A 16,234-nucleotide genomic window follows, 5' to 3' on the forward strand; every position below is an offset into this window, starting at 1 on the left:
GTTTTAAAACGGATGGCAGACTAAAGCATCCCAGACTTGCTTTATTTCATCTGTGCTACTAAAAGAAGGCTGATATTTTTACCTCATGGGTAAGAAAGAAAGGCGAGAGCTGGTCTGGCCAGGTGGCCAACACGGAGGACACATGCCGGTCTGTCGTCAAGCGGCATGATCACCTTACTGAGCTCATCACCGTGCCGGCCGTGGTTATAAATGCGGGGGTGCGGGGGACACACGTGGTAGCCCCCCGGTGGGCCTGCCCACGCTGTCCAAGGCTCTCCCATAATTCTGTTTGATGTCTCTTCCGGATTTTCAGCTCGGGAAGTACGATTAGTGATCATCATAGCAGTGGCTTCCATACGTGAACTCTTTCGTCACAGAATGTGAGTTTAGGTATTTATAGAAAGTTTCAAGATCTGCAAATAAAGATGAAGCCCTTCTCTATTTATTGTTTAGACTTCCTGGGAATGAAGATGGTCGGGGAGTTGCTGCGGATGTCGGGCGCCTTCTTCATGCGGCGTACCTTTGGTGGCAATAAACTCTACTGGGCGGTGTTCTCTGAATACGTGAAAACCATGTTGCGGGTAAAGGCAGAGAACTTCCGAGTACTTTCAGGCTGCATTTCCTTTTCACTCGAGCTTGAGCTTGCCGTAGGATCGGACTTAAATTCTTCACCCCCGAATGGCCCGCTCGGCTTCTTGTCCCCGTGAAGGAATGTGCATGACCTCCCCGGTCTGTTTGCCCCGTGCGGCTCTCTTACCTGGGTGCGCTGTGCGCAGTGTTTGCTCGGGAGGCCGGGGTGGGGTGCGGGGGCAGCTTGGGGAAAGGAATCAAAAGAAGCGTTTCTCACTTTGAGAGTAGGCAATGGGTTTTGTGTTTTGTTTTGTTTGTTTGTGTTTTCTCTTTAAAGAATGGTTATGCTCCTGTTGAATTTTTCCTCGAAGGGACGAGAAGTCGCTCTGCCAAGACATTGACTCCGAAATTTGGTAGGTCCTTTAGAGATTGAAAGAAGAATACAAACCCGGAAGGTGTGGTGTCATCGGAGCTGCTAAATACAGCTTGACACTGTTTTTTTTTTTTGCAAGATATTTTTTTCTTTATAAGTGTAACTGTTTCTTTAAGTTGTAACTGTTTATATTTATGGGCTTAGGATATAATGTACGCTTCAGTATCTTCCTGTTTATGTATCCTCGTTTCACTGCATACAGAAAACCATTTCTCCCTGTTGACAGGTCTTCTGAATATTGTGATGGAACCATTTTTTAAAAGAGAAGTTTTTGATACCTACCTTGTTCCAATCAGCATCAGTTACGATAAGATATTGGAAGAAATGCTTTACGTGTATGAGCTGCTAGGGGTTCCTAAGCCGAAAGAATCTACAACTGTACGTAAAGGATAACCAACTTGATTTTACTTGAATTTAGAGAAAATGCTGGTTTATACACCAACTCCTTTCTGAACTTACTCTTCTTTGTTTCATTTCCTCTGTTATTAGGGATTGTTGAAAGCCAGGAAGGTTCTCTCTGAAAATTTTGGAACTATCCATGTATACTTTGGAGACCCTGTGTCACTTCGATCTCTGGCGGCTGGGAGGTTGAGTCGGAGCCCATATAACTTGGTTCCAAGGTGCAAGGCCTGTGTTTTCATAACTGACATAGAAATAAGGATGAAAATCTGGAGGTGTGGTTGTGATTCTTGAGTTGACCCCTTCTAGGACTGAAATTTGGTTATCTGAGACCACGTATCAGGGAAGCAGAAAGCTTCAGTTAAAGAATTACGTTTGCAGGGCACCTGGCTGGCTCAGTCGATGGAGCGTTTGACTCTTGATCTCAGGATTATGAGTTTGAGCCCTACGCTGGGTGTGGAGATTACTTAAAAGTTAAAAAAAAAAAAAAGAGGAGAATTATGTTTGCCAAAGAAAACGGTTAGCTGCAGGGTATATATGTCAAATACACAGAGTCAGACGGTGCTGCTCATTCTTCTCAGGGGAACCAGTTCTCTACCACCTGTAGTATACTCCAGCGCCTAGTACCCTACCCATTCTGTGCGGGGGAGAGTTGCTGAGCACTACTGGTAGGTCAGCCAAAGTGTGTGGTAGGTATTATTTTTGATCCTAGAAGGGATTATATGATAACAATGAATGGGCGTGAGTCCCTCTCCTCAGGGTTACAGTTTTGTTATGTTTTTTTGAGATTTTATTTATTTATTTGAGAAAGAGAGAAAGTGGGAGGGTGGGGGCAGGAAGGAAAGGAAGAGGGACAAGCAGACTCTGTGCTGAGCGCAGAGCCCGACTCGGGGCTCCATCCCACGACCCTGAGATCATGACCGGAGCCGAGACCAAGAGTCAGACGCTTCGCCCACTGCGCCACCCAGGCGCCCCCAGAAGGTTGTAGTTTTATGGGCACAGAAATGTATTAGGTCCTTTCAGGATGCAGGTACAGACACACACTTGGGTTTTCTTAATTTGGAGAAATACACCTGGGGAAGTAAGGGAGACAAACCATCTGCTCAGCCAGGCTTCCCGTGATTACAACATCATTCATAATTTATTGCGCCAGTGGGCCCACGGCCGCCTGTGTGCGTCACTAGCAGCTTCATTAGCTCTGAAGCCGGTGTTAGGTTTTTGCTGCCACAGGCTTTCCCTCTCTAGATCTCAGATCGGGTTGGCCGGTTGTTCTCTCATCGGCCCTAGCTTTCACGTGAAGCCACCTTACCGTGTGGCTGCTTTGGGTCCTGTGCATGTCCCTGCTTCATCTGCTCCGTACAGCCTCCTGATACCATCTGACTCCCAGTTTGCTGATCCGTGCCTGAAGAGTCTGTCAGCTGAGGATCGTGGCAGTACTTGGCAGGTGACCTTGAGCTGCTTAGAAGGGCAGCGTAGCCGCCAGGCAAACCGGCTAGCCTGTCCGGCGCAGACACGAGCAGTTACCATGTGACCTGGTACGCGTGTTCTGGGAGACAGGTGTTCAAAGCACAGTGGATTCTGAGAGGACCGAGTAGTTCCGTCTACTGGGGGAGGCCCCTGCTTTCACAGGGGAAGTGATAGGTCTCTTTGTAAGGCAGCAGAGGGGGTTTTTTGCCCAGAACCGGGAAGAACAGGACTCTGCCCCCTTGGACAGGCTGCACTGTAGTGAAGTAAAGGTATGTTCCTGCACTGTGACCTGAGAGAATTTGGTTGGCAGAAAGTACGAGAAGCCTCCTCAAGGGTCTGTCTTCTCCCACGCCCCACCCTCCCTTCACATTAGTGTAGGTAGCAGAGCTGTAATTTGTTCTTCTCTGTTCTTCCTTGTAGGTATATTCCTCAGAAACAGTCAGAGGACATGCATGCCTTTGTCACTGAAGTTGCCTATAAAATGCAGCTTCTGCAGATTCAAAACCTGGTTCTGAGCCCCTGGGCCCTAACGGTTGCGGTTCTGCTTCAGAACCGGCCATCCATGGACTTCGATGCTCTGGTGGAGAAGACTTTATGGCTCAAAGGCTTAACCCAGGCCTTCGGGGGCTTTCTCACTTGGCCCGGTACGTATGTGGGACGTACATGATGAGAGTGCTTGCTTTTTATTTCTTACTCTGGAAGAATTCTAGCCTAAGCATGAAAAACCCTATGCAGGATGCAGAGCAAAGCTTTGCTCAGAGAGAAAGAAAACTTTATTTGTTTCCATCACTCTGGGACATTGTACAGGATGGTGATTACTCGACAGTAGTTGTTTACACGTCACTTCTTGTGAGACTCTGAGTATCTGGAGAACGAGAACACGGTCTCCTTGGCCCCCAGCGGAGTGGAGAGTAAATGAATATTCTTGTCCTCCACGTATTCCTTCCTCCATACCACCTCTTTATTTTCATTTTTTCAAAATTTTTGTTATCGAAATGTAGTTGGCACAGCACGTTCTATTTGTTTCTGGTGTGCCGCGTTTATTCGACAGTTCCGTACACGGCTCAGTGCCCACCATGATCAGAGTAGTACACCCACCTCCTTTTATAGGGGTGTACTTTTATAAGTACACCTTATAGGGGCGCCTGGGTGGCTTAGTCGTTCAGCGTCTGCCTTCGGCTCAGGTCATGCTCCCAGGGCCCTGGGATCGAGCCCCGCATCGGGCTCCCTGCTCCGCGGGAGGCCTGCTTCTCCCTCTCCCACTCCCCCTGCTTGTGTTCCCTCTCTCGCTGTGTGTCTCTCTATCTCTCAAATAAATAAATAAAATCTTTAAAAAAATAAAAAAATAAATAAACCACCTTATATTCGCAATCCATTTGCCTCACTGCATCGTAAGGATTGAAGGGCTGGTCTTGTAGAATTTTATACGATTCTCTGAAAATAACAACTTTGTAAAAACCTCATTAGAGTTGTAAATACTATGCTGGGAGTTTGGGATGTTATATGACAAGTGTTGGCTTTAGTTGTTTTCATTCTCTTTGAGTTAAAATTGCAGAGACCACCGTTGGAAATGGAGTCCATTTATACTCAGCTACCTGCTGTTCACTCACTAAACCTCTTGAGTCTAGTCGGTGCTGGTAACTGCCAGGGATGCAAAGATGAACAGGCTGCAGCCCCTGTGCTGGAGGTTCTCCTGGCTTGTGGGAGGGGGGATGTCCAGTGAAGTAAACACAGAGAGCTATGGACAGGGGCACCTGGGTGGCTCAGTCGGTTGTCGGTTAAGCGTCTGCCTTCAGCTCCGGTCATGATCAGCGGGGAGTCTGCTTGTCCTCCCTCTGCCGCTCCCCCTACTCATGCTTTCTCTCTCTCTTTTTATTTTAAGATTTTATTTATTTATTTGAGAGAGAGTGAGAACAAGCAAGGGGGAGGGGGAGAGGGGGAGAGAGAAAGAATCAGACTCCCCGCTGAGCAGGGAGCCTGACGTGGGGCTTAATCCCAGGACCCTGAGATCATGACCTGAGCCGAAGGCAGACGCTTAACCGACTGAGCCACCCAGGCACCACCCCCCACCCCACTCTCTCTCAGATAAATAAATAAATAAATACAATCTTTTTTTTAAAAAAAAAAAAAGCTATGGACAGACTGCAGAGGGTTGCTGAGCGTTCTGTGTAGGGAAGGGCCCCTGCTCCGGGAAGGACTTTGGATGTCAGGTTCCATCTTGATGGAAAAGTAAGAGCCGTTCAGGAAGATGAGTGGGCGAGGGATTGCTAACGTAGGAGCAGATTTTAAGCAGGGGAGCATGACTGAAAACAGCTGTAGAAAACAGCCCGTGTCATTCTTAAAGGTGGGCCACTGTCGGGGGGTTGGGGGGAAGACCAGAGGCAGGGAGACGGACCGGAAGGCTGCTGGGCCTCAGTGAGAAGGACACGAGCCTCCACCGAGGCCATGACAGAGCCACAGAGGAGCTACGAGGCGTTTAGGCAGAACTGCTAGCAGAAGGGGCCATCGAATAGGACGGTGGTCATCAAGGGGGAAATGAAGATGACTCAGACACGTGTCCTGGTATTTTCACGGTCTCGTGGGAGGCGAAGGACATGTTGAGTGTGATTCAGGTGGAAAACCCTGAGAAAAGAATAGGTAGAGTGCTAACTCCTGTTGGCCCCCGAGAGCATGTGAGAACACAGGCACCTCTTTCCAAGTGGTTTCCTTTTTCAAGGTGGGATGAATAGGTGGCCAGTCCATGGCTAAGAGTCCCTGTTCGGCAACTAGAATAACTCGTTACCATGTTGGTATCTAAGTAACAGAATCGTGGAGATGATTCAGTACATTTCCTAATTTCAGTTCCTTTCTTCTTCTTTACTGGGCTCATCCCATACTCCCAGTCGTTCCCATAGCTAGAGCTCTTTATGAGACCTGTATTATCATGCCATAGCATGTTCTTTTATGTATATAACAGTATCATAGGTTACATCATTACCTCAAGCAAGCTGACACAAGGCGTGTGAGTCCAGGAGGATGTGATAGAGTCCAGAAGGAAAACCACACCCCTCAGTCGCCCCCTCCCTGAAGCATCAGCAGACCTTGCTGCCCAGCGGGAGCAGCACGCCTGGTTACATAGCCCGGCAGCCAGCTCTTTGGCCCAGGGTAACAGTAAAATGATCTCCCTTACCAAGAATGTTAACTATCACCATCTCTTCATTATGTTTCTGTATTTGTAACTCCTTGGCTATCTACAGGCTAGTGTAGTGTCACTGCAGTGAGTTACCAGGATCCTGGGCCCAATCGTTTAGTTTTCTCTGATGTGGGAAAACCAGAAAATCTCCTCAGCATCCCTCTGTGCTCAGGGAAGCCTGGTGCTAGGGGAGTGCCTCTTGAGTTGCCCTTTGGTTCACCAGCAAAGTTGCAAATCAATATTTTTGCAGTCTTGGAATTAATTGTTCTGAGCAAGGAGAATGTGTGTGTGTGTGTGTGTGTGTGTGTGTGTAAGTGAATGAAGCATGTTTTAATCATGAGCCTTCTTGTCTTACATTGTTAAATTCACATGGGTATGATTTTCTTCTCCTGCAACTTGCTCTTAACAATACTTCGGATACACTTGGTTCCTGAGGAAGTGTTGGTTTCCAGAGCAGGAACTGATACGTATTTCAGAATGGCTGACAAACTGGGGGTAGATTAAAAAAAAAGCGTATTAAATGTCTTTAGAGAGAGAGTTTATAGTACTTTATAAAAGTCTGTTTCACAGGGGCGCCTGGCTGGCTCAGTTGGAAGAACGTGTGACTCTAGATCTCAGGGTCATCAGTTTGAGCCCCACATTGGACACAGAGATTACTTAAAAACAAACAAAACCCAGAACAAAATATATCTTTCCCATAGGGTATCATTACTTCAATTGGCAGAGCCCAAAGCTAGAACCTGGCGCCTGAAAGTGAATCTGCCCAGTCACTAGCATTGCTGGACACCAGGCCTAAGACACCCAGCAGAGACCCGTACCATTTCTGTGCCGTCCGCTGAGTGAGTTGTCTCTGTGTGTAGATAATGAACCTGCTGAAGAAGTTATCCAGTCCAACATTCTCCTGCATTCCAACATCGCCAGCCTCGTCAAAGACCAGGTGGTTCTGAATATGGACTCCGGAGACTCCGAAGCGGTCAATGGACTTATTTTCCAGCATATCACCCTCCTCATGTGCTCGGCTTATAAGAACCAGTTGCTCAACATTTTTGTCCGCCCTTCCTTAGTAGCTATGGCACTGCAGATGACCCCCGGGTTCCGGAAAGGTAACTTACAGGAATGTGGTCTTGAGCTTTGGAAGAGACCCGGACATTCAGCTCCCTATAGGGAGCAACACTTGAAGCCTTAGAATGCTCAGCCACATGTGTGCACCCCAGACAGCAGCAAAGAAGGGGGCCTGTACACTCTGAAGAAGTTAGGTTGGTGCCAACACATGGCCCTCTGCTTCCAATTTTGGAATGGAAAGGGACCTAAGAAATTAACCTGAACCTTTCCTTTTATAAATAAGGGAAGGAAGGCCTGGCAAGTTACATAATTCTCTAAGCAGGGGTCTGGGCCTAGAGCACAGCTCTCCATCTCCTGGCCTGAGGCCCTTTCTCCCTCGTCTGGCAGCACCAGGCGGGGTGGGTAAACAGTCCAGCAGTGCAGGAGTGCCTTCTAGATACACAGTCAGTCGTGTTCTAGTGGCAGTGAGGAGTGGAACAATGAACAACACCGTTTTGTTCCCAGGAACCTGTTGTCAAGGTCAGGGGTGTTCTACCCCAGCTCTGCTGGAGTTACTGGAGGGTGAGCCCCACCCCCAAAGGTGCTGATTCAGTTGGTCCGGAGTGTGGGCCAGACACTGATGCTCTTGTTTTTGTTTTTCAAAGCTCCATAGATAATTCTAAGGAAAAGTCAGACTTAGACCTTTAGCCTTGGAAGGAACCTTACGTCTTGTGTCCATGCCCTCATTTGTGAATGAGGAAACGGGCCTGGAGAAGTCAGTTTAGTTCAAGACACAGAACACTCAAATGTTGGTCTTAGTTCTGAGGTTTCTTACATCAGAGTTCACTCACAACTAAGGGGTACATGCGTGGTCTTCTAGTGTTGGGACCACCCTGAAATTGGAGGCAACACTTCGTGTCCACACATCCGTATATCTTCTAATGAGAAAGTTCATAGCATGTGTCAGAAAAATGAAGAAACCTCTGTAGTTAATGGGCAAGGGAGACCTATGTGTCTGGAGAATGAGACGGTATTTTCTTTTGTGTGCTGGTGTATCCTAGTGCTAAAGATACGGTAAAGGCAACAGGAGGTAGGACTAGAGAAGGCATTGAAGTAATTCATTCCTTTCCTTCTCCACTAGGGAGCCCTGGGCAGGGGTACGTGATGTACCCTAGCTTTTAAGAAATGTAGCCTCGCGCTCATCAGCACACTGACTGGGTAGAGGCCTGGTTGTGATTCGGATTCAGCTGTTGGCACTGCTAAACTATAAAATTTGGAAGGCCAAATAGCTTCCTTTGGGGGCCTGAATTCTCGTCCCTGGCATTGAGTAATATGTCTTTGGAGTTAAGTGCATTTTGGAGAGTCGTGGACTTCTTGGTACTTCCTGAAAGTTTAAAAACCAGCGTTGTAATTGGATGTAATTAATTTATTTCCAGAGGATGTCTACAGTGGCTTTCACTTCCTGCTCAGTGTTTTTTCAGATGAGTTCATCTTCCTTCCGGGAAACGCACTAAAGGTAAATCTTTACAGCCAAAGAGCACAAGTGTGTTCACAGTGTGAGTTCTGGACGTGGTAGGCTTGGATTCACGCGTGTGACTTCCCTTTCTCCAAGGCTACACGCAGCAGAAATAACGAGACTCTTGGACACTCACAGTTCTGTGAGCTCTATTTTGATTCTTGGTCAAGTTTAATCAATAAAGTAGGGATTATTTGGCAAGAAGAGAGTCATTCTTTAAACCTTGAGTGCAGCCATTGTAAATAAATCAACACTGTTTTGTTAAAAATTTACCAACCAGTACACATTTTCCCGTTAAGAACTTGTTAGAATGTGTCGGACCTTTTGCTTTGAGATTAGAGAGCAATGGTCTTGCCTGATGGCGTAGATGGTTTGTCAGGGATAGAGCCTCCAGAGCTGGACCTCCGGTTAGCTGGGGCAGGGGGTGTACCAGGACAGACAGAAGGTGGTCAGGTTTCTTTACGCTGTGCCAAGGAGCCCAGGTTTTACTCCGTTGAGAATGAGGTCAGCAGTTTGCTGAGCATAAGCATAATTCCACATATTTTTAGGACCTGCTATATGCACTTCCTATGTAAATTTAAGGAATGTGGCTATGCAAAGTGAGAAAATCCACCACCCGGGTCATGATTTCTAAGACTCATGAGTCTTGTGTGTGTTTGCTGTGTTTGCGGTTCAACATTTTGAGTATTGGAACACATGCTTCTCTGGCTGCTATCTAACAACCAGAACCTTCTGGAAGGGTTGTGGAATTAGCTGGTGTTTTCTCGTTCTGAGGGCACATGCTGCGTTTACTGAGACCAGCAGTGTACCCATTAACCTAAATTAGTGGATGCTCCCTGTCTTCTCCCCTCCCTTCCCAGGACTTTGAAGAAGGCTGTTACCTGCTTTGTAAAAATGAGACAATACAAGTGACGACAAGGGACATCCTAGTTACAGAGAAAGGAAATACCGTGGTAGAATTTTTAATAGGTCTCTTTAAACCTTTTGTGGAATGTTATCAGGTATGTAACTCTTTGGCAAGTTCTCCTTCATCCTCCTGTATCCAGTATAACTAAGACCTCCCACCCTGTGTTTGCTCCTGGTCCGAAAGGCAAGTCTCTTCCCCAGGTGAATGGTGGAACTAGAGAGATTGCTCAGTAGGATGAAAGATTCACCTCTCAGGTGAAGACCTTGCTCCGCTAGAGGGGTCCCTTACAGACCCGAGAGGGTAACAGCTTCAGGATGCCCGGAACCACACTTAGACCCAAGCGCCGTCATGCTGTACCTTACAGCTTTTCTCATAGCTTGGCGTTTGAAACATTGTGGGCACTTGCTGAATGCAAGATTGGAATGATATGTCATGTCAGTTATATGTATCACTAAAGGCCAACGGAAGGGGAAGAAAAGGTTCAAGTGCAAGTGTCCGAGTTTGTCAGAGCTCTAAGAAGTGGTTAAAACAGAGGGGACGATAGAGATGCCCAGCAGGAATGGTGCCAGGATTCAAAGGGACGGGGGGTCTGCAGTGGAACCCCTCAGAAGGGCCATACATATTTGCCAGAAGAGGACTCTGGCTCTGGCTCTGGCTCTGAGCATGGGTTAGCAGCCCCCGGGACCGACGTCCTGGCGGGGGGGTGCTCTGACCGATGACAGAGCCCCTGTGCCAAGTCCAGCACTGAGTGGGTATCTGAGAAATGCTCCTTCTGCCCATAAGCACCTTTCTGTGGTACAAGTCATGAAGCATTTGGGGGCCTAACAAACTCTTAGGTGTTTTTAGGGAGAAAGCAGTTACACAAAATCTGGCCCCTCTCTTCCTGAGCAGCATAAGATCTGTTAAGCTGATGGTAATTCACTCAACTTGAAACCCGTGAAAGTGAGAAAATGTATTTTAATAAATGCCAATACTATTTCAGACTTTTTTTCTGATTATAAGCAGTGAGTGATACAAGGTCCAGAGGGACCGCCTAAGAATTCTGTAGCTTTTCTGGACAAACCTTGGAGAGTCTTTATTCTGCTCTGACATCATGTAGCTTTCGGTCAAGGCGGGGGGGGCGCAGGTGGCATCAGTCGCTGCTGCAGTGTATTTGGCTGCCTTTTCTCTTTCTGTTCTCCTCACCCTTTCTGTTAAAATCAGATAATTTGCAAATACCTCTTGAATGAAGAAGAAGACTGCTTCACTGAGAAACAGTACTTGGCTGGAGTTCGAAAATTCACCAGTCAGCTTCTTGATCAAGGTTAGTCATACCTCTGTGGGTGGTGACTTTTTGTAGTTGGGAACAAAAAGGGGTCCTCTGACTCTTTTCTCCCTGTGCCGTAGGTACCTCGCAGTGTTACGATGTCTTGTCTTGCGACGTACAGAAAAATGCCTTAGCAGCTTTTGTGAGGCTGGGTGTGGTAGAGAAGAAGAAAGTGTAAGTACTGTGCACGGGGCTGGAGGGGCAGTGACCGCTAACAGTTGCTGAGCACCGAATGCAGACAAAGTCCCCGAAACAGGATATCGTGCTTCATTCATCCATCTCCTGATGAGTTATGTCAGCAGGAGTTACTGTGCGAATTTTACGTAGTTACGAATGAAAATGGTATTGAAGCAAAGAAAGAAGGTATTTTAGGCTAACATTTTGGCCTTGACCTAATATTGAAATGTATAGGTGAATTATAAGAAAGATTTTGGGGGAGTGTAATAGAGTGTGTGTGTGCGCGCACTTACATAGACACACAAACATACACGTATAATACATAAAGACACACATATGTGTATGTGCAGATAGCTGTTTCCTCTTCTGAGTGAATGAATGTAAGAGTGACCAGGCTTCACGGGGAGTCTTGTAGTATGTCTCTCATGTCATCAGAAGGATGAAGCATGAAGCCAGCAAGTAGGGCAGGAGCAACGGGCTTGTCAACTACTTAAAGACTTGGCCTTGACGAACATTATCGAGAAGTAGTCTTAGAGCACCTGGCTGGCTCAGTTGGTAGAACCTGCAACTCGAGATTGCAAAAATAAATAAATAAACAAACAAACTTGAAAAGAAAAGTAGTCTTGGGACGCCTGGGTGGCTCCGTCGGTGAAGCGTCTGCCTTCGGCTCAGGTCATGATCTCGGGGTCCTGGGATCGAGTCCCGCATCGGGACTCCCTGCTCAGTGGGGAGCCTGCTTCTCCCTCTGCCTCTGCCGCTCTGCCTGCTTGTGCCCTCTCTCTCTCTCTATCCCTCTTTCTGTCAAATAAATAAAATCTTTTAAAAAAAAGAAAAAAAAGTGGTCTTACTGTATAAATAATGAACATTGACTTCCCTTACCCAAGTTTATGTAATAAGAACTTTTTGCTTTTTTTCCTAGAAATAGTGACAGTGTATTTAATGTGAACGAACCTGCCATGACAAAATTAGAAGAAATGCTTGGTAAGTACAGTTCAGTGACACATGATGGGTTTTCACGTTGTATTTATCACCATACAGTAAAACAAGAAAGTATACTATGCGCCAAATACTTTATCAAAACGAACAACAGAGTTTCAATATAAACAGAACTATTTATATTATCTAGGTTTTTCTCAAGGAAAATAAGGAGAAAGGGCAGAGAAAACACAACAAGCAGAACATGGCCAGTCTTCTACAACATAATTACCAGCGTCTAGCATAACTAATTAGGGTCTGAGATCTGGACCCTTCACATCCAGTCTTGGTGGACGCGGAGAAAATACCTCTTATCTGAGTCCTCGGATTTATTCTCTTCCTCTCTACCGTTGGATCCCTGGCAAAGGGTCGGGATCAGTGGTCACAGCATATAGACTTTCTGAACTCAGGATTGGGGGTGATAGCATTCCTTGGGAGAATAATCCAACCCTTACTCTTCTCCAGACACCATCCGCTTATCAACAGATAGTCCAGCCCAGAAAGGCAGGTCATTTGTTTGCAGCACGAAGAGAGAGTCAAGAGCGTGGATATAGGGAAAGAGATCTAAGGGGGCAGAGGAAGTAGCGAATATTTCTCTCTTAGGAACAACGGGGTGGTTTTAGAAGGGGAGGGGGTCAGTGTTTGAAAAACAAAATAGTTATCTGCTGATGATATTGAATAAGCACTACATTGTTGAGTGGATATTCTTGTACCTAACCCTAATTCAGTACATTTGTCAAACCTGCATGGAAGAGCTTCAGGTAGATATCTGGTGGGATGAGGGGAAACCATATGGTAAAGGAGAATGGTTGAAGTAAAAGGGTCGAAGGCAAAGGAATGGTTGACATCAGTAGGCAAGGTGGAATACTAGTTTCTTGTTGAAGAAAAGATGAAGGTTGAAATCCCAGTCTTCTGTCTGAAATCTTAGAATATGTACCATTGAAACTCGATTTTGAGTTTGGTAAGAGGGGCGTATAGCTGAAACAACCCCTAAAACCCTCATTCTGTGAGGATGATGGAATTGATTTCTTAATCGCGGGTGGCAAATATAACATGGGTATGAACGTACTAGAACATACTGGACTAGAAGTCCCGAAAGCAGACTGGGTTCTGATCCTGGCTCTGCCCTGGGCCGTAAGGGGTGCAGGGGGTGGGGGCCGCTGCTGCTTCCCCTGCAGAGGGGCAGGTATCTCCACCAGTGCTCTGTCAGCCTGTGAAACCACACAAGGCTTAAACAACTGTATGCGGAAATGACTCAAGGTCATTTCATGGGCTGTCTTTTTTTCTCTTAGGTTGTAAGACACCAGTAGGAAAGCCAGCGACTGCAAAACTTTAATATTGTCAAACAGTTACAGGAAATTTGGTCACATAATGGCTGTCATCCAAGGACTCTTACTCCAACAAACGGCCACGAAGGAAGAGAGCCACCTGCTCGTGCTTCGTACGACAGGAGAGCCGTGGGCTCGGCAGAGAGGAGGTGACCAGTGTGTGCAGTCGGTGTAACCCTCTCCACCACGACGGTTACAGAGGCTTTTGTGTCCAACTCTGTGTGTGTTTTAAAATAAAACGGTCTTTTGGAAACATGTTTGGGAAAACAAAGCCCAGTCCTATTTCCTTTTTTTTTTTCTTTTAAGATTTTACTTATTTGACAGAGAGACCCAGCAGGAGAGGGAACACAAGCAGGGGCAGAGGGAGAGGGAGAAGCGGGCTTCCCGCCGAGCAGGGAGCCCGACGCGGGGCTCGACCCCAGGACCCCGGGATCATGACCTGAGCCGCAGGCAGACGCTTAACGACGGAGCCACCCAGGCGCCCCAGCCCAGACCTATTTCACTGAGACTTGTCAACTTACTATCACACGTATTAAACTTGTATGCTGATTCATGAATGACAGTGTGACATGGACACTGAAGGCGTGGCTGTCAGAAGCAAACCACTGTGAGGGCACACCTCCAGTTCTCGTGGCTGTCCTTCCATCCAGTGGCCTCAAACAAGTAAAAGTTTGGCAGAGTAGTGTAATAACTTAGCTAGCTTATGTAAAAGTTTGCCACCCAAGGGCCTGATCACTACAAGTGCTTTAGAGAAAGTACGTGCAACAAAGAGAAGTGATAGGCTTAAGGGAAAAAAATGGGCCTAAGAATTCGGGAGAAGAGGGGGAGTCTGGCTGGCTCAGTCAGTAGAGCATGTGACTCTCGATCTTGCTGTCTTGAGTTCAAGCCCCACGTTGGGTGTAGAGATTACTTTAGATAAACTGTCAGGGCGCCTGCGTGGCTCAGTCAGTTAAGCGTCTGCCTTTGGCTCAGGTCATGATCCCAGGGTCCTGGGATCCAGTCCAGCATTGGGCTCCCCACTCAGCAGGGATTCTGCTTGTCCTTCTCCTCCGCCCTTCCCCCCTGCTTGTGCTTGCTCACTCTCTCAAATAAATAATCTTTTAAAAAAATGAAAATAAACCTTAAAAAATTTTCGGAAGAAAGTTTGAAATAAGATGGGTGAACACCAAAAATTGTGACAGACAGCCACCTCTGGAAGTGATATGTAAGTCGAGCATTAAGATGAGTAGGTGCCAGCCCTCAAAGCGTGAGAGTGGGGGTCAGGGGGCAAGGTGTGCTGAGAGAATAGAGAACACAATGTCCTGGGGCTGGTTCTGGAGTACCTGAAAGACCAGCATGGCTGAAGCAAGAGTCGTGGCAATGAAATTAAAAAGAAAGGCAGGGGTAGTAGTCCGCTTGGGCCGCCATAACTAAATACCAGACAAGGGTGGCTTACACAGCAGAAGTTTCTTTCCTCACAGTTCCGGAGGCTACAAGTCCCCAGATCAAGGTGCCAACGGGGTAGGGTTCATTCTCAGGCCTCTCTCTGGGCTTGTAGGAGGCCGCCATCTTGCTGTGAGCTCCCACTGCAGCCCTGCCTCTTTACTCCACGTAGCCCCAGTTGCTCCCCAGAGGCTCCATCTCCGCAGTGATGCTGGGGGAGGGTGGCTAGGGCTTCAAGATGAGAATTTGGGGGGCCACAAGTCAGTCCATAGCAACAGGGTCAACACGGCCGGCGGCTGAGGGACTCTCGGAAAACATTCGGACTGGAATGTAAGTGCCGCGGAAAATGTTGGGAAGTTTCGGCGTGTGGTGCCAGGACTCGCTGTGTCCAGATGCGCGGAACGTGCAGTGGTTTTGCAGAGGCCAGGCTGTTTCCGCTGCTCGCGTAGGTCGTGGAGAGCCGCGGCGCTAGCCCGTGCACCGGTGCCGCGGGGGCCTCCGTGCGCCTCTGCTTGTGTGGGAAGCCGGAGATCCGCGCGTGTTGATACGAAGAGTGGAGGAGTCCCCGGCAACGGAGTTCGCGGCACGCCAGCCAGCCAGGCAGGGGCACGAAGCTGCCGCCGCGCAGGGAGGGCGTGTGAGCCCAGGGCAGCTGCGAGCCTGGGCCCCGGGCCAGGCCTTGCTGAGTAGGTGTGCCTTCGACAGAGTCGCCATCCGCCCAATTTCGCTTATTCGGTTTTCTCCGCGACATTCACACTATGCGTATAAAGGTTGAAGGCGGGGTAGGATGACTTGTGTACATTGAATACACTTCAAATCTGGGGGCAAAGCCTAGAGTTCTGGGTGCCCGTGCCTGTCAGCTTCTCTCCTGGCCGGCTCTGACATCAAAGCCAGCAAAGTAGAGGGGCAGGAAGGCGGGGTGCAGCAAACCCGAATGAGGCTGTGGAACAGAGGCTGCTGTGAGGAATGGACCCGTCTCTTCTAACCCTCTCAAGTAACTCAAGGAAACCTAGCGTCTTAGAGGATAGCATGCTTCCTGTGCTAATGCACTTTCAAGGCACGTATCCTGTGCCCTCCCCCGTGCCTGTACCCCATCCTGTACCCCCACGCATGCCCCTGCACACGGCCACTTTTAAACCACACAGGTGTCCCTCCGCCCGTCCACTCCCGCCCATCTAGAAATTCTGAAGCCACCACTGCCTTGAAGTAAAAAGGCCTGTCGCAGGTGGCTTTCCAAGAAAATCTCCTGTCCAAACAGGATAATGTAGCAGCTAAAAATGCAAGGCCTCCGGTCCAACTGGGTTTGAAATCCAGCTCTGCCCTGTGTTCTTGTGTGATTTATTTATACTCAAAGCCTCAGGCTCCTTATCATACAATAAGGATGCTGATAATCCCTCTTGGGCTGTGAGAAATAGGAATGCCAAGGGCACGTGGCTGGCTCAGTCCGTACAGCAGGCGACTCTTGATCTCAGGGTCCTGAGTTCAAGCCCCATGTTGGGCATAAAGCTTACATAGAAAAGA

General features: G+C 47.8%; 1 protein-coding gene across 5 annotated transcripts in view; it reads left to right on the forward strand.

The window, feature by feature from the left end:
* GNPAT (glyceronephosphate O-acyltransferase) overlaps window positions 1-13,562 on the forward strand; it is a 33,788-nt gene extending 20,226 nt beyond the window's left edge. For all 5 annotated transcript variants that reach the window (XM_028104502.2, XM_028104505.2, XM_028104501.2 and 2 more), the window contains 12 exons: window positions 454-581; window positions 908-983; window positions 1,230-1,381; window positions 1,493-1,623; window positions 3,290-3,513; window positions 6,902-7,144; window positions 8,519-8,598; window positions 9,459-9,599; window positions 10,709-10,808; window positions 10,892-10,985; window positions 11,908-11,969; window positions 13,256-13,562. In XM_028104502.2, the coding sequence (XP_027960303.1) occupies window positions 454-581; window positions 908-983; window positions 1,230-1,381; window positions 1,493-1,623; window positions 3,290-3,513; window positions 6,902-7,144; window positions 8,519-8,598; window positions 9,459-9,599; window positions 10,709-10,808; window positions 10,892-10,985; window positions 11,908-11,969; window positions 13,256-13,299 (1,475 nt within the window). In that variant the 3' untranslated portion in view covers window positions 13,300-13,562. The remainder of the gene's footprint in view (window positions 1-453; window positions 582-907; window positions 984-1,229; window positions 1,382-1,492; window positions 1,624-3,289; window positions 3,514-6,901; window positions 7,145-8,518; window positions 8,599-9,458; window positions 9,600-10,708; window positions 10,809-10,891; window positions 10,986-11,907; window positions 11,970-13,255) is intronic.
* The last annotated feature ends 2,672 nt before the right edge of the window (window positions 13,563-16,234 follow it).

The sequence above is a fragment of the Eumetopias jubatus genome, unplaced genomic scaffold (assembly GCF_037043125.1).
Source record: "Eumetopias jubatus isolate StellerSeaLion01/CBP00866 unplaced genomic scaffold, mEumJub1_p1.0 scaffold_17, whole genome shotgun sequence".
NCBI lineage: Eukaryota > Metazoa > Chordata > Mammalia > Carnivora > Otariidae > Eumetopias > Eumetopias jubatus.